Source organism: Sorghum bicolor, chromosome 5 (genome assembly GCF_000003195.3).
Source record: "Sorghum bicolor cultivar BTx623 chromosome 5, Sorghum_bicolor_NCBIv3, whole genome shotgun sequence".
Lineage (NCBI taxonomy): Eukaryota > Viridiplantae > Streptophyta > Magnoliopsida > Poales > Poaceae > Sorghum > Sorghum bicolor.
In genome coordinates, this window is record NC_012874.2 from 60,653,169 (window position 1) to 60,680,046 (window position 26,878).

The following is a 26,878-nucleotide window of genomic DNA, read 5'->3' on the forward strand; positions in this document are numbered from 1 at the left end:
AAATTACATAGCTCGTCTGGAAACTGCAAGACAAATCTATTAGCATAATTAATCTATCATTAGCACATGTGGGTTACTGTAGCACTTAAGGTTAATCATAGACTAACTAGGCTTAAAAGATTTGTCTCGCGATTTTTCAGCTAAACTGTGTAATTATTTTATTTTTTATCTATATTTAATGTTTCATGTATGTGTCCAAAGATTTGATGGGATGGATGAAAATTTTTTGGGTAGGGAACTAAATAGAGCCTAATATTGTCATGTTTCAAGTGGATAAGGGCATCGATCTGATCTTCTTCGTCTCCCCGCCACTCTCTAGTCTTGTGTTTCTCTAGCTCTTGTCTTGGTAAACCCTAAGGCACAGTGACTCGGGTGGCGACAACCCAAACGGAGGTGGTGACTGACAGCAGAGACCTACGAGGCAATGAAGTCCGCTTGAGGGCAATTGCTGATCCCTGCCCTCATGGGCGGGTGAAAGCTTCATATTTGGTTTTGGTAATTGAGACAAATAGTGGACTAACCTATTGCTATATGATTGATTAAGCTAGGTGAAGTCCACACAAAGATGGTGAGCAAGGCTAGGAGTTGGATGAAGGTGGTGAATTCAAATGGAGCAAGCTCATACTTGAAGAAGATGAGGAGGTGAAAACAAGCCTAGAGAAAATGTATATGTTAGGGTTTTGTTTTCGCAGGGTGAGACGTTCTAGAGTGCGTGCTTGGGTTTAGGATAGATAGTTGTAATATTAAGAGGGGAATTCCAAAGTTTAAACGGTTATCTAAATGCCATTAGGTGTGAACTAATTTTGCATATGCATTAGACGTGGTGACATGGCGAGATGCAAGTGCAAAATGTTTTTGAAAGCTACCTCAGTGCATAGGGTAAAGATGTTCATGCTAGAACATATTGGAGTTAGCAAATTTGATATGCTTGCAAAGTTTGTGACTTAGTGATGTTTTTTAGCACTCTCAGTGCCCTGGCTATAGGGTCACTAGAGTATGTGCTACAGTAGGAGGGTGCATGGTACACTTAGTCAAGGCTAGCTAGAGTTTGCCACCATATTTATCCAGTGGTTGCCAAAAGTATGCACCAAAACATAGCGCACACTATTTACCGAGAGGAGTTTTTCAAAGGACACGTCATAAGTCATGGGTGCTGAGCACTAGCCTTTTTCGGTGGTGGAAAATCAGTTTATGGACCTCTCTGGACGATGCTAGATTATCCAGGTGTAGTTTGTTGTTTGATGCACTAGAGAATGCACTCCACTAGCCATTGGGCTTTACAATGACTAGTTTGATTTGGGCCAGAGCGTGGGGTATCACCGAATTAATCCGATGTGGTGCTGTTATGAAGCACCGAAGAAAGCGTTAGGGGATTTAAATCCCATGAGCTGTCCTTTCGTGTATTGCTTTTGTTCTAGTGGTGCTTGTCCAATGGGCACTGGACTTCTTTGGTGCCAATGGAGACACCCAACTAAGAGGGTTTTCAATAGGTAGTTGTGGAGGGACACCTCCCACTCATCTCCTTGCTTGTGATTGATCCTAAGTGAGATTACAGGATATCTAGTACATTTGCTTCGTTGATATGCATCTAAGTGGTGTTAATTCATTGTTTGAGCTATGGTTTTCTTATTACTCTTGGTGGTTGCTGCTACTTGGATGGCTTCAAGCAGTGGTGGTCATTGAGGACAGTGTTGATGATTGTTCTATACCTCTAATCATTGATTTGCAAGAGCTTTTGCTCCTACCTTGTGCATTTGCAAAGGAATCTCTAGTAGTATGTTTGTGTCTAGTTGGAGTGCTTCTTATTGATTGATTCTTGAAGTATCCAGGTTGTTGGGTCTAGCTTGAGTGACTAGTTAGCACACAAATCATCACTTTGGGACTCGTCATAACATGTATAGGTTGCTAGCAAGCAACCAAACTATGGGGATAAATTTTATTGTCTCTTGCCTTCAGTGGTTTGCTACCATTCACTTGTGCATTAATTTCATGTCTATGGACTATGTGTAGTTGCTTGCCTAGATTTGTTGCTAACTAATGTAGTTGTTGCACGAGTGTCTGCCAATAATTTTGCTGAGTTGATGAGTTTGATGCACTAGAGCCTCTACTTGTGATTTCTTCTAATGTTAGTCCCCGAACATTCCACTTATTGATGATAACCATGATAAGGATCCCATTAGTAATGCTACCTAGCCTACTAATCACACCATTCGGCGAACTAGATGTTGCTTTAGAGCCTAAACTTGAGCTTGGTAAGGAGGCCGATATGTTCAACAATGACAAGTAGTATGTTGGTGCTGATGATGAGGGGACACACATGCTAGTATGACTCGTAGTCTCCTAATAATGCATAACTTTCTTCTAATATTGATGAAAGTGTTGTTGATGATGACTTATCAAAGAAAAGTGTCGATGATGTTGGAACCGAAGGTGGTGTTCCTCTTGAAGCGGAGGCCAAAGGTGTGGATCCTTGGAAGATCAATGTCATTCATGATACAAAAAACCCTAAGATTACGAAGAAGTTAGGCATTGTAGCATTTAGGGAAGGAGTTAAGCATTATGCTATGAATAGAGGTTTTGAGTTTGCTAATTTCAAAACTGAAGGGTCGAGATGGCGGACTAGAGGGGGGGGTGAATAGTCCTTTCTAAAACTTATCGCGCCGGCTAACCGAAACAAATGCGGAATTAAAACTATCGGTCTAGCCAAGACTACACCCCTCTATCTAAGTTCTCTAGCACCTTGAAAAGATCCTAAACAAGCAAGCAAGGTGCTACCTTAGCAAGAGCTCACCTAACCAATTCTAGGAGCAAGTTCACACAAACCTATGCAACTAGTACTTAGCAAACCGAGGGAGCTCCTACACAAACTAGTGAGGCAAAGCACAAAGCTCCTAAGCTCACTAGCAAGCTCAATAACAAGGCAACTAATGCCAAATTAGAGAGCGCAACTTACTTAGCTACATAAACTAAGCAATGTGACTAACAAGGTTACACAAACAAAATTAGTCACGCAAGGGGAACTACTTCTAGCTACACAAGCAAGAAGGTAACTAGCAAGCTACACAAGCTAACTAATTACAAGAGCAACTACACAAGCACAATTATATGAATGTAAGAACAAGCTTGTGTTAGGGACTTGCAAACCAACGGGAAGAACAATGTTGACACGATGATTTTCTCCCGAGGTTCACTTGGTTGCCACCAAGCTACGTCCCCGTTGAGACAAGCTCCAAGGTTGCCGCCGGTCCTCTTGCTAGTGGTGACCCGCAAGTCACACTCTCCCACGTGGAGTGCTTACCACAAGCTCTAGCACTTGACCCGGCCGGACCACTTGTCGCTCTTCACGTCTCGCTCAACTAGAGTTGCTCTTCGCGATCCCCGCGGGGTGAGCACCGTACCCTCACAATATCTTCTCCGGAGCATCGCACAATCTCCTTGCGTGCTTCGACGGAGTCACAAGCCACCAAGCCGTCTAGGAGGTGGCAACCTCCAAGAGTAACAAGCACCACCGGCTTGCAACACGAACACCTAGTGCCACTCGATGCAATCTCTCAATGCAACGCACTAGAATCACTCACTCGCTATTGATTCACACTCTTGCAAGCACAAGTGAGTTAGAGGCCTTCCTAGCACTCCCCAAGCATGGACACTAAGTCCCAAGGGTGCTCAGCGCCGGCCAAGGCCGGCCACCACTTCTATTTATAGCCCCAAGGGCTAAACTAGCCGTTGCCCCTTCACTGGGCAAAACACGTGAGCACCGGACGCTCACAGGGAGCCACCGGACGCTCAACTCCCAGCGTCCGGTGCTCAGGCATCGGCCACGTGTCACTAGCCGTTTGAAAACGACTGTTGCCGCCAACGGCTACTTCGCACGCGCGCCTGCACAGCACCACCGGACGATGGGCACCGGACGGTCCGGTGCTCACCGGACTCGTGCGCAGAGAGTTTGTCAAACTCGCGACCTCACCGGACGCTAGGCACCGGACGGTCCGGTGCTCACCGGACTCGTGCGCAGAGAGGGTTGTAAAAACCCCTCACACCGGACGCTAACCACCGGATGCTCTCAGAGTGCGTCCGGTGCTTAACCCTAGCAGGGTCAAGCTCACCGGACGCTGAGGTCAGCGTCCGGTGAGTGTTTCTCAGTGAGAAAACACTCCCGCGACTTCTCTAAATTTCCCACCGGCGCAATAGAAAATATACACTTATTTTTCTCAAAAGCGCCGAATCCCGCCGAGCTTGCGAGGCGGGAGGGAGAGAGGAACATCGTCAAGTTGTTGCACGAGTGTCTACCAATACATTTTGCCGAGTTGATGAGTTTGATGCACTAGAGCCTCTACTTGTGATTTCTTCTAATGTTAGTCCCCGAACATTCCACCTATTGATGATAACCATGATAGGATCACATTAGTAATGCTACCTAGCCTACTAATCCCACCATTCGGCGAACCAGATGTTGCTTTAGAGCCTGAACTTGAGCTTGGTAAGGAGGTCCATATGTTCAGCAATGACAAGTAGTACATTGGTGTTGATGATGAGGGGACGACACACATGCTAGTATGATTCGTAGTCTCCTAATAATGCATAACTTTCTTCTAATATTGATGAAAGTGTTGCTGATGATTACTTATCAAAGAAAAGTGTCGATGATGTTGGCACCGAAGGTGGTGTTCCTCTTGAAGCGGAGGCCAAAGGTGTAGATCCTTAGAAGATCAATATCATTCATGATACATAAAACCCCAAGATTACGAAGGAGTTAGACATTGTAGCATTTAGGAAAGGAGTTAAGTATTATGTTATGAATAGAGGTTTTGAGTTTGCTAATTTCAAAACAAATACTTGTAAGAGAAGATTCATGCGTGCAATCCAGTTCGTCCTTGACACGTCCTCTGTCCGTCCATAAAAGAATACAACTCTTGCTTTTCGAGAAACTAAACTATTTGAACTTTAACTAAATTTATATAAAAACGTATTAACATTTATGATACAAAATAAGTACCATTAGATTAGCTATAGAATAATAATTAAAAATATAAATGTTAATAGTATTTATTATAAGGCACTGTTTAGTTTTCAAAATTTTTGCTTTGGGTTACTGTAGCATTTTCGTTTCTATTTGACAAATATTGTCCAATTATGGACTAACTAGGCTCAAAAGATTCATCTCGCAATTTACAGGCAAACTGTGCAATTAGTTTTTATTTTTATCTATATTTAATGCTTTACGTATGTGCCATAAGATTTTTGGGGTGAACTAAACAAGGCCTAAACTTAGTCGAAGTTGAATCAAGTTGCCACATATCCCATAATTGTATTCTTTTATAGATAGATAGACTGTAGCATATGTATAACTATAGTAATTGGTGTCCAATCATAAATTAATTAGGTTTAAAATATTTGTTTTGCAAAATATATATAAATGGTACAATTAATTATTTTTAATCTATATTTAATAGTTTATACATTTGATCATGGAAAAAATAGCCCGCTATTTTTGACGCTATAGCCTGAAATAGCTTGAAAAAAATTGTGCCGCTATTTGCGTTCATGTACAATTTTCCCGCTAAAGTACGCTAATTACGGAACGCTAAACACCATAACCTTAGTTCGCTATTTAAAACATGGGTCTCGATAGAGCGAAAAGTTTTTAGGGCCTTGTTTAGTTTCAAAAAATTTTGCAAAATCGATACTGTAACACTTTCGTTTGTATTTGACAAAAATTGTCCAATCATGGACTAACTAGGCTCAAAAGATTCGTCTCGTCAATTTCGACCAAACTGTGCAATTAGTTTTATTTTTATCTATATTTAATACTCCATGCATGAGTCTAAAGATTCGATGTGACGGAGAATCTAAAAAATTTTGCAAAATTTTTTAGAAACTAAACAAGGCCTAGAAATAGCTTATCTCATCTGGAAACGTGATGTGACGTCACCCCAGCATAATTCGCGTCAGCCCGTTTGGGATAGGGAGCCAGAGGCGCCGGCGCCACACAAAACTATCTAAAAACTATCTCCGCCGCGGCCCCCTTCCATGGTATACCATGCTGCCGGCGGCTGCCACCGCTGCAGCGCCGGACCCCTCGTGCTCCACCTTCCCCTCCTCCCGCCGCGCTCCCACTGCCGCTTCGCGTCACAGCTTCGTTGTCGCAACAAGAGCCACCACCGGCAGCAGCAGCAGCTCGGGCCTCTTCTCTCTCCGGTGTCACGGTCGCCTTCCCTGCCGCTCTCGCTGTCGCTGCCACGCCTGGTGGAACAATAATGAGCGAGCGCGCCGGGGCTCTGGCGCCAGCCGCGGTCGCCATTGCCGGTACGTGCGTGTGTCTTGGAGTAGTAACTACCAGCTGCTGCTGCCTGCTGGTGCTGGCTAGCTGATTGGCGACCAACGATGCAGGGCCGTCGCGTCGGCGCCGGACCACATGGACGAGCAGCCGGCGAGGGGGAGGTACCACCCGTTCGAGGAGATCGCCGAGGCGGTGCAGCTGGACGACGGCGAGCCGGCCCACCTCACCGACGCCGAGTCCGCCCGAACAATCGTCGAGGTCAACCACTCTTTGACCAACCTGAAAGCCACCACTCTCCCTCCGGCTCTGCTTGCCAGTTGCCACTCATCATACTTCACAAAGAAATGCTAAGAGAATCATCAACTGCAGGTGAACAACAAGGCGACGGTGATGATCTCCACGCTCGTCGGCGACGGCGTGCAGGAGCGGATCATTCTCCCGGAGTTCCCCTACCTCACCGACGAGAACGGAGGTAGCTCCTGGATGATGCTGATGCAAATGCAATGCAGCTACAGGCTCTCGTAACTTGCCGTGGGACACTCTTTTTTTTCCCCCTTCCTGACGAAGCTGATGTGTGGCAATCAATCTTGTCAGATATCTACTTCGAGGTCGACAACGAGGACGCGCTGCTGGAGAGCGTCATGGGGGAGGACAAGATCGCGGTGACGCCTCTGTTCCCTCCCTCCTCCCATTTCCTCCCCCTGTTTCATTCACCTTATGAATTTGTCAGTGTCTGACACCGACGGCCTTGCTGGTGTTGTTGAATGTTGATTCATGTGTGCAGCACGTTATCATCGGATTGGATAACACGCAGGTCTTTGCCGACTTGGATCTCGCAGCAGCCTCAGGCACAGATTTTGCACAAGAAGATGATGACGGCGATGAGGACGATGACGGCTCCGACGACGACGAGGAAAGCGACTTTGATGACGACTTCAACGACGTGGTTAGGATGAACCTCAACCTGCTCCTGATTTCTGTTGTCTACACTCCAGAGAGGTTGTTGATTTACCTAGATGTATGTAAAACATGCAGGAGGGTGTGTTTTCGGTTGATGAGGACGACGAAGATGACGATGAGGACGAGGACGATGACGACGACCTACCAAGCTGGTCCAACCTCGAGACCGTGAATTCTTGCCATCCATTGTACTTTGCAAGGATGATCGTAGAGGTACATGATTCAAGTTTATGATATGTAAGGTTTTACATTAGCATGTGTTGTCTGGAACTGTACTCTTAACTAAATCCATTATTCCCAGACTGCAACCAAGAATAACATAGACTGGTTGGACCGTCCACCTGCAAGCCTTGTTGTCGAGGGCCAGCTGAGACCTGCCTTTGCTGAGGAGAGCACCATGGTTGCCAAGCATATATCAAGTATAGCTGCTGTGAATGATAAATATCAACCTTCTTGTATTCAGCAATGTCTGCATTTTATTATGGCAACATGTGCTTCTTACAGGTTTCTGAATTCATGACAGGTGATGCGCCAAAGGAAGATAAAAAGGAGAGTGGTGCCACCTTTTTCAAGGTCGAGGTCCTCAGCATTGAGTTGATCACTGCATATGGAACTGAGGCATGCTTCTTTCATATTTTGACATGTCCCTTCTCGCAATTCTAGCTTCACGATGCAAATTGCTATCAAACTGTAGTGCTGGTATATTATGTATTTGGTGACCATAGTTTAAACTATCAACATGTAGCCAAAGGTAAAGATTGAAGAATACCAAAAGGCTAAGCCCGACATCATTGCGCATTCTGCACCAAACGTAATATCGCGCCTGAGAGCTGGTGGAGACAAGATCACACAGGCCCTGAAATCTCTCTGCTGGAGGTGCAAGGCCATTCAAGTAGAGGTACATGAGTTTGTTCAGATTGATTGCGAGCGAGAACCCTTCCATGATTTCAACACTGGAAATCATGGAAGAGCAATTCACCATCTCTCAAAGGTTTGGTGCTGATATCTGCCCCGGTTATGTTTTTGCAGGAGGCAGCGGTGATCGGAGTGGACTGCCTTGGATTTGACTTGAGAGTGTGTTCAGGAACTCAAGTGCAGACATTGAGATTTGCTTTCCCTACCAAGGTCTGGTGCTTTTTCTCTATCTCTTTCTCAATGAAAATACTGATCCAATTACACTCGTTGATGAGACATTGGTGCTTATATAAGTGGATTTATGGGGATTCTGAGAATAACAACTTCAAAAAAATATATACTATTGACTGAAAGAAGGCACTTGCTTGCATTATCATATCCTGATCTTCTGCTGCATGCAGGCTACTTCCGAGTTCGCCGCAGAGAAGCAAATACATGAGCTGCTGTTTCCTAGGAATACACATCAAGAAGGGCAATCGCCACAAGCACAACAGAATTCATGATGTAATTTAGTGTGATAATAACTTTGTTCATTTGGTAGGAAATCAGTTTAGCAAATAAGCTCTTGGCCACGTTCAAGAAAGGTTATGGCATACTCCGTGACTTTTTAGCTCAGCATTATGATTTCGATTTTTGGGGTCATCATCACAAATAAAAGGAGAGGGAGAGAAAAACATCCAATTTCATAACCAGAGCGAGAGGCCCTGCTTCCACGTATGTTCTGGGATAAATCAGCTCTCCAAAGTTAATGGGCAGAACAATGAACATATTCAAAATTGTAGCTCACTTAGGTCGTCTTTGGAACACAGTGAAAGATTGATTGTATGAGTAAACCTAAACAAGTGATTACTCAGAACAAAGCTACCTCAAAACAATGCTAAACTGAATACATGCTACTATACTACCATGCCATGTTTGGTAAAAACATAAATGCTAGCAAGAGTTATTAGTAACACGCCCACGAGTTTTACAATGCAAGCAACACATAAAGTGACCCATTGAGAGGAAAAAAAAAGTAGCCCAAGGTAAAGGTTGAAGAATACCAAAAGGCTGAGCCGGACATCATCATTCATCGCGCATTCTGCACCAAACGTAACAAGATCATATAGGCTCTGAAATCTCTCTGCTGGAGGTGCAAGGCCATTCAAGCAGCGGCACAGTTCCTTCAGATAGATTGGCAGCACCTTTTTAAGTTTATGGAACTGAAGCACATTGTGTTTGGTACTAAAACATTTCCCGTTTACATTTACACAGGAGGCAGCAGTGATCGGAGTGGACTGCCTTGGTTTGGACCTGAGAGTGTGCTCAGGAACTCAAGTACAGACATTAAGATTTGCTTTCCCTACAAAGGTATGCTACGCTTGTCATTTTATGAGTCTATTAATCCAATTACATTGCCATTGGTAACTAGTCATCACCAACACTTAAATAAGAAAATTATGTGAATTCTGGAAAGAGCAACTTAGAAAAAATAATATTAACTTAAACAAGTTAATTGCATTGCATTATCATGTGGTTATCATTTCTGAATCATTTGAACTGCAGGACACTTCAGAGTTCTCTGCAGAGAAGTAAATACACGGCCTTCTGTTTCCTAGGAATACACATCAAGAAGGGCAATCACCACAACAGAAGTCCTGATTTAATTCGATCGATCTATGTGGTAACTTCATTCACATGGTAGGAAATTAATTTGGCGAAATAAATTCTTGGTCATGTCCATGAAAGTTATGGTATAACCTTCGAGCTTGCCATTGATTTGGTGTTTGGAGGCAATCACAAGTTTCAAGGTTGTTCTTAGGTCAGTCTCAATGCATAGTTTCATGACACAGTTACTAAGACTATAAACTAGGTAACCGAGCCACAAGAGTTTCATAGGGATGAAACTCCTCTCTCATCTGATGAAACTCCTTCATTTAATAACTGTGCCAAGTCAGCAATTTTACTTATGTGGCATCCTATTTAATGTGCATGACACTCTCATGAAACATGCATTGAGACTGGCCTTAGGCACATTCTCAAAGAAAAAGGCTTGTTCTTAGGCCAGTCTCAATGGAGGTTTCATTAGAGTTTTATGCACATTAAATATGCTGATGTGGCGCTATATTAATGAAGAGAGAGATGATAAGAGTTTCATGGGAGTAGAGAGAGTTTTATCCCCATGAAACTCCTATGCACTGTTTCCAAAATATAAATGTGTTGGAAACTGTGTCATGAAACTCCCATTGAGGATGGCCTTAGATCATGGACCGAGGGGGCTTGGGATTTTAAATTTCAAATGAAGCTTAGGGCACTCACAATGCAGACTCTATCATAGAGTCTAAAGTTATTTATTACCTCGAACAATGTGGACTTGGAGTCTAAATAAGACTTGGAGTCTTATTTTTTCTACCCCTTTCTTCAATAAATATGCTACCACATCAGCAAAATACCATAAATAATATGTAATTAAGTGTCTTGGACTTTATGATAGAGTCTTGCATTGTGAGTGCCCTTAGGGGCATCTCCAACAGATTGCCTATCCTCGGTCCCAGTATGTCACGGTTTTAGAATGCAAGTAGAGATGAAGTATCAACAAGTGAAAAGCTACACTAGCGCAAGTCAGAACTCAGTTTTACTTGTCCTTGCATCAAATCAAACAACAGAAACTCTTCTGAAAGGCAGAAACAAAAACCTCAAGTTACACTTTGTCACTGCATCAACTGATTCTTAAACGAGGATATTATATACATGAACGTGATGGCCATACATAGGTAAGTTTTTCTTGCTGACAGCTCACAACAGTAGCCACAGCTTCTCCAAGGGCCAAGGCAGAGCAACTTCCTTTGAGTGAACCACATATATGCGCATAAGGTATTTCCATAAGGGCAAAGTACATTTTTCAACCTTCAAGTTACAAGTAAGTTTGATTTTCAACCCTCAACTACAAGACCAGACACCCTCCAACTATTGAAACCAGATAAATTTAGTCATCTAACTGGTTTCAAAGGTGGTTTTCTATTTTTAAAAAATAATAAAAATCTAGTTTGATATCTAAAAGTTCATAATTAATTTGCTTTAAATCAGAAGATATGAAAGTAGTTTCAGTTTTCTTCTAAAAGTGCTATCTATCTAAATCTGCTGATACTCTATTTAGAGTTATTTTAATAAATAATGAGCATGACTACAAGCAATAAGGACACTCACAGTGCAGACTCCATCATGGAGTCTATCCTTATTAATTACAGTGCCACGTAGACACTTTGGTGACATGGCATGCAATTTAACGAGGAAAGAGAGTAAAAAATCAAGACTCGACGTCTAGATAGGACTCCGAGTCGACGTTGGCTTCGAGGTACTCGACTCCACTCCGAGCTCGCGATGGGGGAGGCAGATCGAGTCTTCAGATCGACGTATAGTTTTGTGATTTAAGACAAATTAATTATGAATTTTAAGATATCAAACCAGATATTTATTATTTTTAGAAAATAGAAAACAACCTATGAAACCGGCCAGGGGATCAAATCTGTCTGGTTTCAGCAATTAGAGTGTGTCTGTTACCTGGTTTTTGAGTTCAGGTTACAAAATTGGATTGAGGTGCAAATTGAAGATTGAAAAATGTAGTTTACCCTTTCTGCAGCAAAAGGATTGAAACCCTTGAAACTCCGAGATAGGTGGTAGCCACCTGCTGCTTCCTCAAATGTGGTTACAAACTCCGTTATCACCTTCGAGATTTCCTCAGGAGCATCCTCCTGAGCAAAGCCATGAAAACAATAGCATCATCGTCGTCGTCTCAGCTTGCCACATGAGTAGCTATTACAAGAGGGCACATACCGAACTAGCAATGCCCGACTGAAAACCGAGAAGTGTCTAAGGGGCTGATGGGTGAAGTACAACTCCCGAGTCCAGACTCCAGAGTGTGTAGTTATAAAATAAGAATTGCGACAGAAACTAGACACTTTCGTTTACATGCGAATTTTTTTTGATTTCGCTACCGTAGCACTTTCATTTGTCTGTGGCAAATATTATCTAATTATAGATTAACTAGGATCAAAAGATTCGTCTCGCGATTTACAGGCAAACTGTGTAATTAGTTTTTGTTTTCGTCTATATTTAATGCTTAATGCATATGCCGCAAGATTCGATGTGACGAAGAATCTTCAAAACTTTTTGGTTTTTGGGGTAACCTAAACAAAGCCAAGAAGCACTTCAAAGAAATCCCACCGAAATTAAGTAACAAGTTGGGGAAGGGCGACGATGTATGAGCAGATCAATCAGGTGTGTGGAGTGTGCAATATTGGTCTAGTATATAGGCCTGAAGTTTGTCAAAAAAATCTATTTAGATATTAATAACTCTGCATATATGAGCCTTGTGGATGGATGGATACACGGTTGTTCACTAGACGTTGGAAAGCTACTCATGATCGAGGGAGTAGTAGTAGAGTAGAGTTAAGCATCAAACTGACCTGAGGCCATCGGCCCCCGGAATGATGGATGAATTTGGCGTCTGGCAACGCAGCCGCAACCTTCTTCCCCTCGCTGCTCCACCTGCTCGACCAAGTGCCCGACCACAGCACCATCATCGGCAGCTTCCTCACCTCCTCGGAAGATTCTCTCCACTCCGCCAGATCAAAGCTGTGATTCATGGCTTTCCAGGCCTCAACCACCCTCGCCTGACCCTTCACCAGCATCAACGCCCGGTGCGCATCCGCGTCCTCGGCTCCCATCCCGCGCGCGCAGAACCGCCGCAGCAGCCAGCGGAACAGAGGGGGCACCCGCAGCACGAGCTTCCCAACCACGGGCACGCTGAAGATCGCGGCGGGGAACGCCGGCTCCTCGGACGCGGTAGCGTCGATCAGCGTCACGCTCCGGACCACCGTCCCCGGGTTGGCCCCCGCGACGAACGCGGCACCGGCAGCGAGCGCGGAGTCATGGAGCACGAGGTGGAAGGCCCCGCCGCCGACGCCCAGGCCCAGCGCCTCCGCGGCGCGGGCGACGGCCGCGGCCGCCTCCTGAGCAGGCGCGTACGGGGACGAGGCTTGTTGGAAGGCACCGGGGTTCATGATCTCCTGGATAACGCGCGCGGCGCCGCGCGCAGCAGGTGGCGCTGGCGAGAAGCCCTGGCCTGGGAGGTCGAGGACCACCACGTGGAGGCCACGGGATTCGAGGGACCTGTAGAGGCGGCGGAAGGAGAAGGCTCCCGTGGCGAGGCCGGGGAGGATGAGGACGCGGTGCGTGGGCGAGACGCTCTCGAGGCGGGAGGTCATGACGAAGACGCCCGGCGCGGGATCGAGGTTCAGCACGCCACAGACGATGAATTGGTCCCGTTGGAAAGCACGCCAAGGCCACGAAGGAAGAAGGCGGGGAAGAAGGAGCGCGAGGAGGAAGACATAAACGGCGAGGTAGAAAAAGAAGCTGAAGGAGACAGGGCGGGGCGGAGGTGGTGTGGGTGGGCTGCGAGGCGCGCCGTCGTCCGATGCCATGGCGGCGCCGCCGGTGGCTCCGGCGAGCGGATCGTCCGCAGGCATTTTTTTTTTTTTTGGCTTGGTTTGGTCGCTATCGCTACTCGCTAGCGGCGTTGGTGAGTGCAGTAGGTAGTTGAAAAGCTGCTATCGTTGTTGACACGCCTTCTGTGCAAACGACATGTTGGTCCATTAATCCTAAAATTTAGCTGCTAATTTTTTACGCTAAGAGTAACTCTAACAACTTAGGTCTGTTTAGATCTCAAATCTTTACTCCCAAAACTTTTGGCTGTAAATTTTACATTCAAATAAGTGTTTAGATACTTTCTAATTTTTTTGGTCTACAACACACAAGACACGGATCCCTAACCAAGTTTACACAGTTTTGGGACTCCAAGGTCCTAAATTCTAAAGCTAAAATTAGTAACCAAATTTTATTGTTTAGACATTTTGTAAAATAGAAAATCTCTTTTAAAAAAGAAGAAGTCCATAACAATCTTGCTATTTTACAAAACCAAATAGCTAGTATCAGTGGTTTGCTATATATAGCTATCAAAAAAATTAAGGGATAGCCAACTTTAGAGCATCTGTAAGAGACTACGTAAAATTATATTCTAAAATACAATATTTAACTATTGTGTAAAATAAAAAAACTTACTCAAAACATAGAGTTCCACAACAACCTTTGTATAGGATAGCTAGTGAGGACGACATGTTATATATGACAAGCAAAAGTTTGGGATAGCAAACTTGCTATTTTAGCAAACCAGATAGCACACATGTTGGACTTTAATTCTTGCTTTAAAAATATAAAAATAGTCCAGATAACATGGATAGCATATCTGTTGGAGTTACTTTTATATTTTATAAAACTAGATAACACATCTGTTGGAGCCTACCTTTTGCTATGCAAATTCTAAAATAACCTCAACAATAAGAATAGTCAAGTTCACTACACCACAGCCCTAATACAGCGTCACATATGTGTCATTATAAATGAACTAGTACCATTCAATATTCAGTCGGTATACCATGTCTACCGATTATATGTCGGAAAACATTTGTTTGGCATTTCAGCATCGGTCGTTATAAATTTTAGGCTATATGGTTCAACGATTTGTCGGAACAGTTCATCAAAGAGAGCCCACCATTGGTCGGAATAGGGCCGTACCCCTTCGGCGCCCGTTTAGAAGGGCCCATCGCGGGAAATGAAAAGGAAAAGAAAGGTACACGGGAAGCTGAAAACTAAAGTGGCCCAAATAAGAGCCCCAAACTCTATGTTATCCCCTCCTGCCGTCCACTCCTATGCGTCCGAAATAGAGAAGAGGAGGCGGTGGCGCGTAGGCGACTGGCGGCGGCGACTGTGACCTTGAGGAGTAACTCCCAATGCCCACTCCTCCCCGCACCATTTCTTCCCTCTCGCTCACCGTCCCTTCCCCTCCGCCGGCAATCCCACATTCAATCAGCCGCCACTCCAGCCACCCATGAATCCATCCGTCCAGTGAACACCCGCAGGCTCCAATCGATTCGTTTGGACTGGGTTTGATTTGATTGCCCCCTGACCAGACCCGATTTGTTCTGTTCCAGGTCGCTGCTCTCTGTTCCACGTGCGATCGAGCACACCAAGAGGAGCGAGGAGCTCGTTCAAGCTGGAGCACCCCCTCGGTTCGTAAGTACCCCCGGCCTCCAATCCCCTCCCTGTTCTAGGTCGCTGCTCCAATCTAGCTTGTTGCTTTTTAGTATGCCTGTACACTTGCAATACAATAGGTATTAGCTTGTTTTCTTTTGCACAGAAGGATTGCAATCTGCACGGAAGGATTAGCGATTCCCTGTTTTGCTCTCTAGATGCTTTGATTCAGTTTAGAATTTATTTATAGTTGGGCTTTGAGGCTGGATACTTTATAGTTTGCATATCCAGTTAGGAAGGCTATTAGGAGCAAATGATCAGATACAAACAAAGATTCGTTGCCATAACATAATAACTGCAATATCAGGGTATTTTCATTTCCGTTCTTTGCAACCTTTTCTTGTTTTATCCGATTATCTTGGTTAGTATTAGCATGATCTGTTGGTGGGTAATTAAAGCTGCTTATGGTATTTATTTATTTTATAGTTCATTTCTAAAGTTGCTTGATATTTCACAAAGAAGGATGGATAAATCATGGATCGATAATGATGCTAGGTACAAACACTATTTTTAGATAGAAAGACTAAAAGTTCTATCTTCAGTTAACATAGGAATTAACTTAAAAACTGCATGTAGGCACACCAAGATGTATCAACAAGGGGTGAACAATTTCATAGCTTTTGCATTTGAGAATTCAGCTGTAGGAAGCAAGATATTATGCCCTTGTACAAAGTGTGTTAACTCATTTTGGAAAGAGAGAAGTGAAGTACGTGAGCATTTGATATGTGATGGGTTTTTAAAAGGGTACAGGACATGGACCTTACATGGAGAAGTTAGCTCTTCTAGAATATACAGAATAGACTAATATAAGTTTAATCTAGAATAGATTTGTCCTAGCTAGCAGATTAATATAAGTGTCATATTGAGTGCAACTTTGATACATATCTCCTGCAAATTGTAAGAAGTCAAGCAGATTTCTATAATAATATTTGTCCAGAACAAACACCTACAACAAAATATGTTTTCCTTCTCATATAGAACACTACATTGTTTTAGCCCATGGATGTATTCAACCATTAAATGCAAATCTTGTCTTCAGTAGGAGGTTCTGTCACATAGGCATAGTAGTTCCTGATACACTAGCTCTTCTATACAATAGGTGATACACACATTCATTTTTTCTATGGAAAAGTACTTGACTTGCTGTACCAAAATACTAGAGACCAAAGCAAGCAGTTCTGTATCACAACAAGAGGCCTTTTAAATTGAAGAGATATTTTTTAAAAAAACTGCTCATACTTGTGGTATGTTGGTCTTGTAGGAGGGGATATCCAGAAAACTCACCGAAGCAGATGGAGATGTGACCTGATCATTTTGTGGTGACCTGATCATTTTGTGAGGTGGCAAAACATCGATGATCCATGTTGTTGTGTATGGGATGCCATACCATTTTGTAAAGTACTGCTTGCTCATGGATGTTGGTTCCTTTGTTGCATGATGTTAGATTATGAAAAGAACTCCAAGGACATGCCTGTTAGTTGTGTTCCCACATGAGCATGTTAGTTGTAGTATGCAATGCAGACTTGTTAGTTGTGCTGTAACATGGGCATGTTAGTTGTGGTGTGTGCAAGGCAAACTTATGTCGTTGTTGCGAACATCATTGTACCCATGGCTGTTAAATGTGTTAAATGTGCCATTTGTTTGGCATGAATGAAATACTCCTATGTTATGACTTATTCTATGTCTGACATTGAATGTGAGCTTCTATGTATGTTTAAAATATCAAACAGTGATGCATTTGATAAAGCAGGATTGAAAATATGTATTTGGCTCATGTGATCATGGCGTTTGATTATTAGTTAGTATAGTTTCTAGTAGCCTTGGTACTTTGGACGGTATAACATATATATGTCATCAACACTTTGGTCGGTATTTGTTCAACAAATAATCAAATCATCGATCGCTAAAAACATGTCGGTCGCTATAGCCTATACCGACGCCATATTCAGCGTCAGCTGTTAAGTGTCGCCATAGATCTGTAGCGACCGATGGGACGTCTCTATATTGATACCCATCGTGCAACGTTACTCTGGGGCTGTGGTGTAGTGGTTCTTGAACTTGCTCTAATAGATTCAAAATATACACTAACCTTACGTCTGATGGCAAAAGATTTTTCTAAAACGGTGTATTTCTAGACAAAATTAGGGGTCGTACGTCCGGTTCTTCCAAATTGCATCGGAAATAGTTCCGGCTGATCAAAATCTTATATATAATTAGCTTAGCAATTCGGTAGGAATTGCTCTAGGAGATGGATTCCCAGGAACCGAACAAGCCCCTTAACCTGCTTCGTTGAAACCATTCCAAGGATCATAATATAGATGTTTAGATCTTAGAATCGAAACTCATTATCACAATCTTAGCACAAATCCATCAAGTTGGCATAGCCGTGTGAGGAACGTATTTGTGTGTGCTGCTGTTAGAGCAACTCCAGCAACCCCTACTTGAGCCCCAATAGCTAAATATGAGTGCTCAGGCCAAAAATCATACTCTAGCAGGGCACCTACTCAAAACCCCATATTTAGTTGGGACCCCAAATCCTCCCTGCAGCCCCAATTCCTGTTGGCCCAACAAACCGGCCCCGATCTGCTCGTTCTGCCCTACATCGTATGGTCTTCTCTGCTCGGGCGCGTCTCCCTCCTCTACGGCGAGCGCCTCCCTCCCATCCGGCGAGCGCGGCTATCCGCCTCACGTCTGGCGCGGCGGCCCACCTTCCTCGGCTGGTGAGCTCTCTTCCCTGCGACATCACCGGCGACCCTGCCGCTCTCCTCCGCGCGGGCTCCCCGTGCGCCACTCCCTCCCCGGCGCGAGCTCTTCTCCCTCGGTGTAGGCGCCCCCCGACGTGTGAGTTCCTGCTCCACGGCACGGGCGCACTGTCCCTCGCACGCAATCGCGCTGCCCCACTGCTGGAGCCCTGCTCCGCCGCGCGGGGCGCGACGCCCCTTGCCGTGTGGTTGCGCTGCCCCCTGCCGTGCGAGACCCTACTCCGCTGTGCGGACGCGACGCCCCTCAAGCTCGAGCACAAGCTCCAGTCGAATCCATCTACGGCGAGCTCCATGTACAAAGGAAGAAGAGACAATGACAAATAGGTTCCATTTGTCATTCTCTAGCGAAATAGGTTTGAGGGCCTCAATTTGGGGGGCGCTGTTGGAGTAGAATCAAAAATATGAGCCAACAAAAATAGGAGGCAGCACCCAAATCAAAAGTAGGGGCCCTGATTTAGGTGCCACTGCTGGAGTTGCTCTTAGCCCTGCATAGTTCACCATCTCCGCCGTGCATAGTTCACCATCTTTTGAGTCCCGACAGGCGTGCTCCAACTTGAACCCTTCACAGAAGATCAGGGTCGGCCAGCGGTGCAGCCCGTGAAGGTCTCCCGCTCGTCAGCGGTGCTTCCTTGCGCATCCCAGGTTTCAGAACCAGCTGTGGTGGTTGTTTCGATGAATGCGGGAGCTGAGAAATTTACCTAATCTAAATTTCTTAAAGTACCTTTTGAATATATTTTATTGCTCTCTGTGATGCCACCTTAGTAGGCTGGCAGTGGCGCCTTGGTAAGACGACAGTGGCGCCCTTGTCTGGTGAAACTGATTAAAGTTAATGTTTTGAGTTGACAGGCCTATTTAACCCCCCTCTAGGCCATCCTAGACTACTAGAGATCTTACAAAACTAGGAGACAAATCTTTTTACTCTAATTAGTTCATAATTAACCATAATTACTACAACAACCCACATGTGCTAATAATGGATTGATTAGGCTTAATAAATTCGTCTCGCGGTTTTCCACGAGTTACGTTATTAGTTTTTTTAATTAGTATCAAAACACCCCTTCCGTCATTTTATAAAACAACCGACGTGACACCTAAAAATTTTTTACCCACGAACTATAAACAAGGCCTTACAATTCAAGCAAGACAACAAGCACCCCATTTAGCAACAAAGTACAAAACACGCTAGTGTAAGAACTCAGTACACACGCTGTAAGCAGAAACTCTGCAGGAACAAAAATCTCAAGCTGCACTTGTCACGCACCAACTAAAAGATCTGAAGCTGCTCCAGGTTAGATTTGCTCAACGATCCTCAAAGGAGTATATCCTTACATGAACTTGATAACTGCACTTCTGTAAGTGTTTCATGCTGGCAGCAGGAGCTACCAATTTGTAAAAGGCAGAGCAATCTTGTTTGATCGAACCATATGTGTGCACATATATATGGCATTTTCGAAACTAGGATCTTGATCTTTCACCAAGGTCGTGAACTCATAGGGCGTCATACAGAGGGCTACTCATTGTGACCACCTGCTGCTGCTTCAGATGAGGTTACAAACTCGGTTATCAGCCCTGAGATTTCCTCAAAGGCGTCGACCTACAACAACAAAATCGTCATCTCAGCTTGGTACTTAGTTATTATAATGGGGGATGCAAATATTAAATTAGCAATGCCTGCTTCAAAATGCAGTTGTGCCAAGGACTAAGGTGAGACTTCTGAAATAAAAATGGAGATACAATAAGAACATGGACAGTCAATTCAGTGAAGGGAATGAAAGTAGACCCCGAAATTTAGTAATGAGGTTCACAAGTCACAATAGTACCTATTCTTGGAATGATTGGCATCTTTCGCTAATTATCACATGTAAAAGAATCAAGTTAAAGAAATTTCACTGACAAAATTCACAACAAGCTGGAAAAGTTGTGGAGTGCCCAATGTTGACCATCATCTCCAAAAATTAGGAAATTTATTTGCAGTATAGCATTTGGTTCAATCTCAATTCAAACTCCATACGATGAAATTGACAAGTAAATTTAAATCACCACACTAACCTGAGGCCATCGGCCGCCGGAATGGTAGACAAATCTGGCATCAGGCAACGCAGCCGCCACTTTCTTCCCCTCGTCGATCCACATGTCTGACCAAGAACCCGACCACAGCACCAGCATTGGCAGCCTCCTCACCTCCTCCGAAGAACCCCTCCACTCCCCAAGCTGAAAGCTGTGGTTCATCGCCTTCCATGCCTCGACCACCCCCTCAGCCTTCCCCTCCCCCCGCATCGCTGCCCGGTACGCCTCTGCCTCCTCGGCGCCAACCCCCCGGGCGCAGCACAGCCGCAGCAGGCCGCGGAACAGCGCCGGCACCCGGAGCACCAGCCTCCCCAGCACGGGCACGTCGAAGACCGCGGCAGGGAACGCCGGCAGCGACGCGGCGGCGTCGACCAGCGTCACGCTCCGCACGGCCCCCGGGTGCGCCGACGCGAACGCGGCCCCGGCCGCGAGCGCGGAGTCGTGGAGCACGAGGTGGACGGGGGCCACGCCGAGGCCGAGCGCCTCCGCGGCGCGCGCGACGGCCGCGGCCGCCTCGTCGGGCGCGTGCGGCGACCTCTGGGCGGCGGCGGCTGGCGCCGCCGCCTCCTCCTCTTGGTACGGGACCTCGCCCGTCTGCACGAGGTGCTCGAAGGCGTGGAAGATGCCGCGGTCCATGATCTCCCGGAGCGCGCTGGTCCGCGCGGGCGCGGGCGCGGCGGGGAGAGCTGGGGAGAGGCCCTGGCCGGGGAGGTCGAGCGCCGTGGCGTGGACGCCGCGGGAGGAGAGCGAGGAGAGGACGCGGCGGAAGGACAGGGACCCCGCGGCGAGGCCCGGGAGGACGAGGACGCGGTGCGCGGCGGGGGAGCCGGCGGCGGAGGGGCGGGAGGTGACGGCGAAGAGGCCGGGGGCGGGATCGAGCTTGAGGACGCGGCCTGCGGCGAGGTGTTCGCGGAGGAGAGGCGGAAGAGGGGAGGAGGAGGATGGAGGCAGGAGGTGGGGGAGGAGGAGCGCGAGGAGGGAGACGGCGGCAGCGAGGTAGAACCAGAAGGGGAGCGCGGACGCGAGGGAGAGGGGCCGGGGTGCCGGCGGCGGCGGCGGAGGAGGAGAAGATGGTCGTCGGGGAGGCGCGCCCACGTCGGGCGCCGCGTCGGTGACGGCGACGGGGGGATCTGTCGCCGGCATTGCTGGGCTCGGTTTGCTCGCCGGCGGTGCGTGAGGATGGGAGAGTGGAGTGGGCACTGGGAACTGGGAAGCGTGGAAAGCTGCTCGGTGCTTTGCTTGTGAAAAACCTTTGTACGCTGGCTGGGGTATCTGCGCGTGCTGGCTGCTGATTGCGGACTGCTGTGGTTGCCGGCCCACGTGCAGTGAGAACTGGGCATTGGAAATTTGGAGCTATGAACCTTCTGCAATTTGGGAAATGAATTATTCAGCAAATTTCACCTGAGAATAATATTTCCTCAGTTCTAAATTAAAAGATGTTTTCTTTTGCACCTAAAATCCAAAAACTTTTCAAGATTCTCTATCACATCAAATCTTGCGGCACATGTATGAAATATTAAATATAGATAAAAAATAACTAATTATATAGTTTGCTTATAATTTGCGAGACGAATCTTTTAAGTTTAGTTGGTCCATGGTTAAACAATAATGACCAAATACAAACTAAAGTACTACAGTAGCCGAATCCAAAAATTTTTGCAAACTAAACAAGGCCTTACATACATATCTTGTGCTATACATTTAGATATACATTATTATTTGCACCTTGTTCCCACAAACACTACTTTTCAACTATGGAACGATCAACATCAGCCAGCTAGTATGTAGGAGTATTTTGAAATCTAGGGTACACATGGTTTTGGCTTAATATCTAGGAGTATTTCATTTTATTGCATGGTAACATCAATTATTAGAGATGTTCTTAGTTTAATGATATATAAATTTTATAACAAAAGCATAAATAAATAAAATAAATAGAGTTCATGTTTAAAATTACTTTATTTTTAACTAACAATGTCTCTGTGATTATAACCAACGTGCACTTCAAGAGTTTGTTTGGAAAATTTTCGGTGAAACTACCAAGGGGATAAAAAAGAGAAAATGTGAGTGTTTAGGATCTCTGTATCTTGGTGAAATGCAAGATGTCCACTAAGCATGCACATCATGATTTCTTTTGAATTTCAAGGGGGGTACTGTCAATCGACTATTCCCTATGGACCATCCGGATTCCTTGGTATCCCCAGGTAGCGTCAACGGATTCCCTATGAAACCACATTCACCAAAAGATGGACAATTACAAAGCAGATCAGGAGCATTTAACACATATCGATTTTTCTGCCGATGGAAGACATGGGTGGTTCGATACAGAGATACGAGGTTACAGACAACTAAAACACTAGTAATTTCGTTCGGTGAATCGAACGCTACTTCATCCCAAAAGCAAATGACAGCTTAGGCCGCGACTTGTTCTTGCCCAGCAGCTTCATCTGGTTTTGCCTCTGCTGCTCTTCCTCCATTTTTTTCCGCTTCATGGCCTCCTCTCTTTCTTTCTGAAGCCTCTCCAACTCCTGATACCGCTCTAGCTCTTTCTGCTGCTGTTCCATCGCTTCTTTCATCAATGCCTCTTCAGCTTTCTTTCGTTCTTCTTCAAGCTTTTTCTCTAGCTCCTCCCGCTCCTTTTTTTCTCGTTCCTGCAGGCACAAAACCCCAGTGAACAAAATGTCTTGGCTGGTTCTTTGAATCACGTTCCAAGAACCCTATCCAGTATGAGTGTATGACGATCATAATAAGAATTTTCCAGGATCCATTTATTGATCAAATCAAAGAGTCAAAATGACTTATTTTTTTCCACCATATTTGCAGATGACAAATAACAGAGAGAAAAACAGAAGCTTACCACTTTCAGTTTGGCTTCATTTAAAGCCGCCTCCTTTTCTTTCTCAATCTGGATTGCTACCTCCTCATGTATCCTTTTCCGCCCTTCCTCAATTCGACGTTGTATTTCATGCTTAATTTCATCACAATTCAGACTGTCCTCAACCTTCCTCCTAATAGCTTGCTCAACTCTTTTTGACGTCTCCTCCTCTAATAGTCTCAGTTCAACTTCCTTTTGGCGCCTGCAGTTGATATAGCAAGTCAATGAAATGTACTACCCAAGGCAAGGCATGACCAAAGCCAATTTTTTTTTTTTTAATTCAAACTCTTCAAGGCCATAAAAGCAGCAAAAAGCAAAGCACATGATTTAAAATCTAAACACTATCTATGCTCTACTATGCCTTTCATCAGCATAGTTTTGACTACAAGCTAATGCATTTTAGGCATACCTCTAGTGTGTTCCAGATCCAAAAACGAATTATCAAAACTGATCAAGAGTAGATAAAGGATCACCAATTGCATCATCAAATATAACAAGTGGAACTATAGCAGTAGCTTCCTTCGTAAAAGCCTGTAGAGAAGAATGTCAAGTAATTTGTGGCAGGTTTAGAGCTAATCATCATGAAGCATTTCAACATTCCAACTAAACCATATTCTTGCATGCTACTTACTACATGCCCAGCCAAAGTCAATGTTCAAGCTTCAATGCAATTATAGAATAAAGGCAACTACCTACTTAGTTCCAAATTTTTTTGCAAAATGGACACTGTACCACTTTCGTTTGTATTTGACAAATATTATCCAATCATGGACTAACTAGACTCAAAAGATTCGTCTCGCAAATTACAGGTAAACTGTACAATTAGTTATTATTTTTATCTATATTTAATGCTCCATGCATACGCTACGCCGCAAGATTTGATGTGACGGGGAATCTGAATTTTTTTGCAAATTTTTTTGGGAACTAAACAAGGCCTAATTAGTGGAACTGCAGAGGCAGGAGTGATTTTCGGACAATTTATCCCGACAGGTTATCTCATACCACATGGCATGACTCAAAAAGGATCAGAAACAAGCTTCTTTTTTTCAAGTACGCAGGAGAACTGCAATCAGAAACATACTAAAATCACTCTATTACATACTTAGAGCACAAAAAAGGTGAATTTCAATGACACCATGGTATATAATTGAAATTCAGCCCTCTTGGTTTCCTTACCTTCTAAAGATAACATTACAGCTCAGAGGTCAAAACTATCAGACATCCTCCATCTATCATACTACTGCCTAGCTAATCTGATAGCGTCCTTACAGAGAAGTCCAACACACAGCAAGTGAAGAAGAAAAAAGGGCACTAACTAAATAATGAACTAATACTAAAGAAGTTTTAGTCCCGATGAAACGCAACTGAAGACATAACATCTGTGCCAAAATAGTTAGCCTACACAGCAAAAGCAACAAAAATAACAGAACAAGTTGCAATCATAATATATAGTTCCAATCAACATATATGACATAATCCTGGCTGTATGCCCAGACCATCCTGGCTGTCTGCTCACTGTTAAGGAAGCTAAGCTATCCTTGTCAAGGCAATTTTGGGTGCCTATTTTCTTCTTAATAATAAAATGCCACCTAGTTCCTCCTAAGTTGGTCTAGTTTTTTTTTTAATCCTGGCAATAGCTTATCTCTTTGCTCAAATAAATAATCCATACAAATCATGCATTTTGTTTAGGCCAAAAAACCCTTCTGATGGCACACATCCTCAATTAGCATTCATGATTTTTAATAAAAATAAATTGTAATGGTAATACAAATAAACATAAATTTTAATGGTTTATGGGGTGATGTGCAATAGTTAATACAAATTGCTGTAAAAATTAATGAAACAGTACTCATAATATTTCACGCATACCCTTCTTTTATTTTTTTCAACAAATTCTACTGAGGCAAGGTCACTGTTAAATGGCGAGTTCAAAACTAATTTCCAGCAAGAATATAAATGTTCTGAACTGCAACTTCTTGAACAAGTGTTACATCACAGATATTAGTTTAACAAACTATAATTCAAGTCCAAAACAACCTACAATGGTACCTTTGAAAAGCGTTCAAGGTAGAGGACCTTACATTTCTTAGTAGATACCACAATGGAAAAAGAATAACATTTTGCTCAGAGACAATTTAAATTTGCAGATAGAAAATTACAAAGAAATTTGTCACATCCCAGCCATTTTTTACATGAAAGTCATGTTGCACTGTTAATCATAGATGATTCTTTTTTGGGGGTAGCTATACCCAAAGCCGCAATTTCAAGGAATACAGAAGCTCCTACCAAATTTAAACTTGCACCTTAAGCCACAATCGTCTGATAAAACCTAAGTGATTCACATCCGGCAGTCACATTCTCAAGTCGTATTTATGTTTGTAGTAGTACTTGCAAAATACAAAAAATAATAGTGCACATATGTACTCTGAAAAACAGATGGACAACGGATTGTCAAATAGAGCTGACCTTGTGATACACTCCGGTGCAAACAGCAACTAAATTAGTACAATTTCATTGTTAGCATCACAGAAGAGTTACGGAAAGGGTGCAACAGTAAATGGTTGGGTCTGTAGAAGAAATAATGTAGACTACATAGCAAAGCAGATACTTCCCACCTTTTCTTTTCTTCTTCTAGCCTTTGTGTATCAATAGCATTCTTATTCTCTGCCAACCCAGGGTGGGAACTTTGAGATGCAGTGACAGGAGAGCTAGTGACACTCGGACTTCTCTTTCTTCTGTAACGCTTTTGTGATGGAGACGGACTTTTGCGCCTCCTAGGAGACAGAGAACGGCTCTTACGCCTTCTTGGGGAAGGCGAAGGGCTCCTCCTTCTGCAGTGCAAAGATGAGCACTGTAAGGATAAAATTAGGAGAGCTTCACAGCAATAGACAAGGAATTACCATTATCTCCTGAAGCCCTAAAACATGGGCAAAAGCAGTTACCTTAGACACTGTTACAGGGGTGGAGCATTCCACAGCAATACAGCACAGAGTAAAATCTTTGTAGATTCCATGCGTTTTACGAAAGCAACTCTTGTTAGTCTGTACAGGCAAGTAATGCAAAACATGGGCATAACTATATCTAAGATTCATCTGCTGACATATTCCATGCTGCATCGAAGCATTTTTATTTTAACTCTGTAGTGCAAAAGAATCCGAAGCATTTTTTTCCCTTTTGAAATCAGAAATCTTGATCGTTCCGAAGTATCATGAAATTTGCACATTCATAAATCATAGTTAATTCAAATATGATATAGCACAATATACTACCACGCTAGCTACCTCTAACAGTCACACCAACAACCAACAGTTGATAGATCAAATAATCATAAGAGCACCAAGCCCCCATTTCCATCAAACAAGCTATAGTACAAAAATTTGAACTAAGGCGATCAGCATCGCCTCAAATTTTTTTTACAGTACAAACTCAAAAAAAAAAAAAAACGAAGACTCTGCCAGATTTCTGCGTAGGTGACGGGAGATGTGTTGGTCACCTATACGAGGGGCGATAGGGGGACCTGCTACGGATGGGGCTGCGGCTTCGGTCCCTGCGCCCCCTCCGGCCGCGGTACCGCGCGGGGGACGGCGACCGCCGGCGCCGGCGCCGCGGAGACCTCGACCTCGACCGCGACCGCGACAGGTCGCGCGGCATCGCTCGCGCGCGACGCGATCTAGAGCCTCCGCGCAGCCCGTACCGCCCGGATCTGCCCGAAACCGGACGATCGGAGACGGGCGGGGCCTGGCTTGCTGGCTGCAAATCGGGAGGAGGCTGGACGCAGGAGGCCAGGTCAGGTGGAGTCGCCGCCGCCGCACGCGGGGGGCAGATGAGGTGGGGGAGGAGGCTTCGCTGCTCGCGGAATATATCCAGTGGCAAGTTGTTGTAATTAACCTG

The 26,878-nt window shown here is 44.6% G+C and overlaps 4 protein-coding genes and 1 long non-coding RNA gene across 6 annotated transcripts; 2 read left to right on the plus strand and 3 right to left on the minus strand.

The window, feature by feature from the left end:
- LOC110435396 (uncharacterized protein At3g49140-like) lies at positions 5,980 to 8,844 on the plus strand. Its single transcript, XM_021460894.1, has 11 exons — positions 5,980 to 6,306; positions 6,391 to 6,538; positions 6,650 to 6,752; positions 6,875 to 6,942; positions 7,065 to 7,226; positions 7,316 to 7,453; positions 7,542 to 7,659; positions 7,764 to 7,858; positions 7,986 to 8,138; positions 8,270 to 8,365; positions 8,557 to 8,844. The coding sequence occupies exons 1-11, from the start codon at positions 6,041 to 6,043 to the stop codon at positions 8,656 to 8,658; spliced, it is 1,449 nt and encodes a 482-aa protein (XP_021316569.1). The 5' UTR covers positions 5,980 to 6,040; the 3' UTR covers positions 8,659 to 8,844.
- Positions 10,819 to 13,926, minus strand: LOC8066046 (protein AUXIN RESPONSE 4). The gene is made up of 2 exons (XM_002450853.2): positions 12,601 to 13,926; positions 10,819 to 11,886 (listed from the first exon to the last, which is right to left on the minus strand). The coding sequence occupies exons 1-2, from the start codon at positions 13,660 to 13,662 to the stop codon at positions 11,692 to 11,694; spliced, it is 1,257 nt and encodes a 418-aa protein (XP_002450898.2). The 5' UTR covers positions 13,663 to 13,926; the 3' UTR covers positions 10,819 to 11,691.
- LOC110435691 lies at positions 14,882 to 16,991 on the plus strand. The gene is made up of 3 exons (XR_002453526.1): positions 14,882 to 14,972; positions 15,184 to 15,265; positions 16,545 to 16,991. It is a non-coding gene; the product is annotated as an uncharacterized LOC110435691 (long non-coding RNA).
- Positions 19,117 to 21,504, minus strand: LOC8066047 (protein AUXIN RESPONSE 4). The gene is made up of 2 exons (XM_021461064.1): positions 20,095 to 21,504; positions 19,117 to 19,639 (listed from the first exon to the last, which is right to left on the minus strand). Exons 1-2 carry the CDS (start codon positions 21,253 to 21,255, stop codon positions 19,556 to 19,558), a joined length of 1,245 nt encoding a protein of 414 aa, XP_021316739.1. The 5' UTR covers positions 21,256 to 21,504; the 3' UTR covers positions 19,117 to 19,555.
- Positions 22,331 to 26,844, minus strand: LOC8066048 (uncharacterized protein At1g10890). 2 transcript variants are annotated; one of them, XR_002453490.1, is made up of 4 exons: positions 25,603 to 26,615; positions 23,397 to 23,518; positions 22,970 to 23,189; positions 22,331 to 22,763 (listed from the first exon to the last, which is right to left on the minus strand). XR_002453490.1 is itself a non-coding variant. In XM_002450855.2 (4 exons), the coding sequence occupies exons 1-4, from the start codon at positions 26,636 to 26,638 to the stop codon at positions 22,497 to 22,499; spliced, it is 861 nt and encodes a 286-aa protein (XP_002450900.1). In that variant the 5' UTR covers positions 26,639 to 26,844; the 3' UTR covers positions 22,331 to 22,496. The 2 variants fall into 2 exon arrangements, 1 of the variants encoding a protein (XP_002450900.1); XM_002450855.2 differs by lacking the exon at positions 23,397 to 23,518 and having other exon boundaries at positions 25,603 to 25,818; positions 26,481 to 26,844.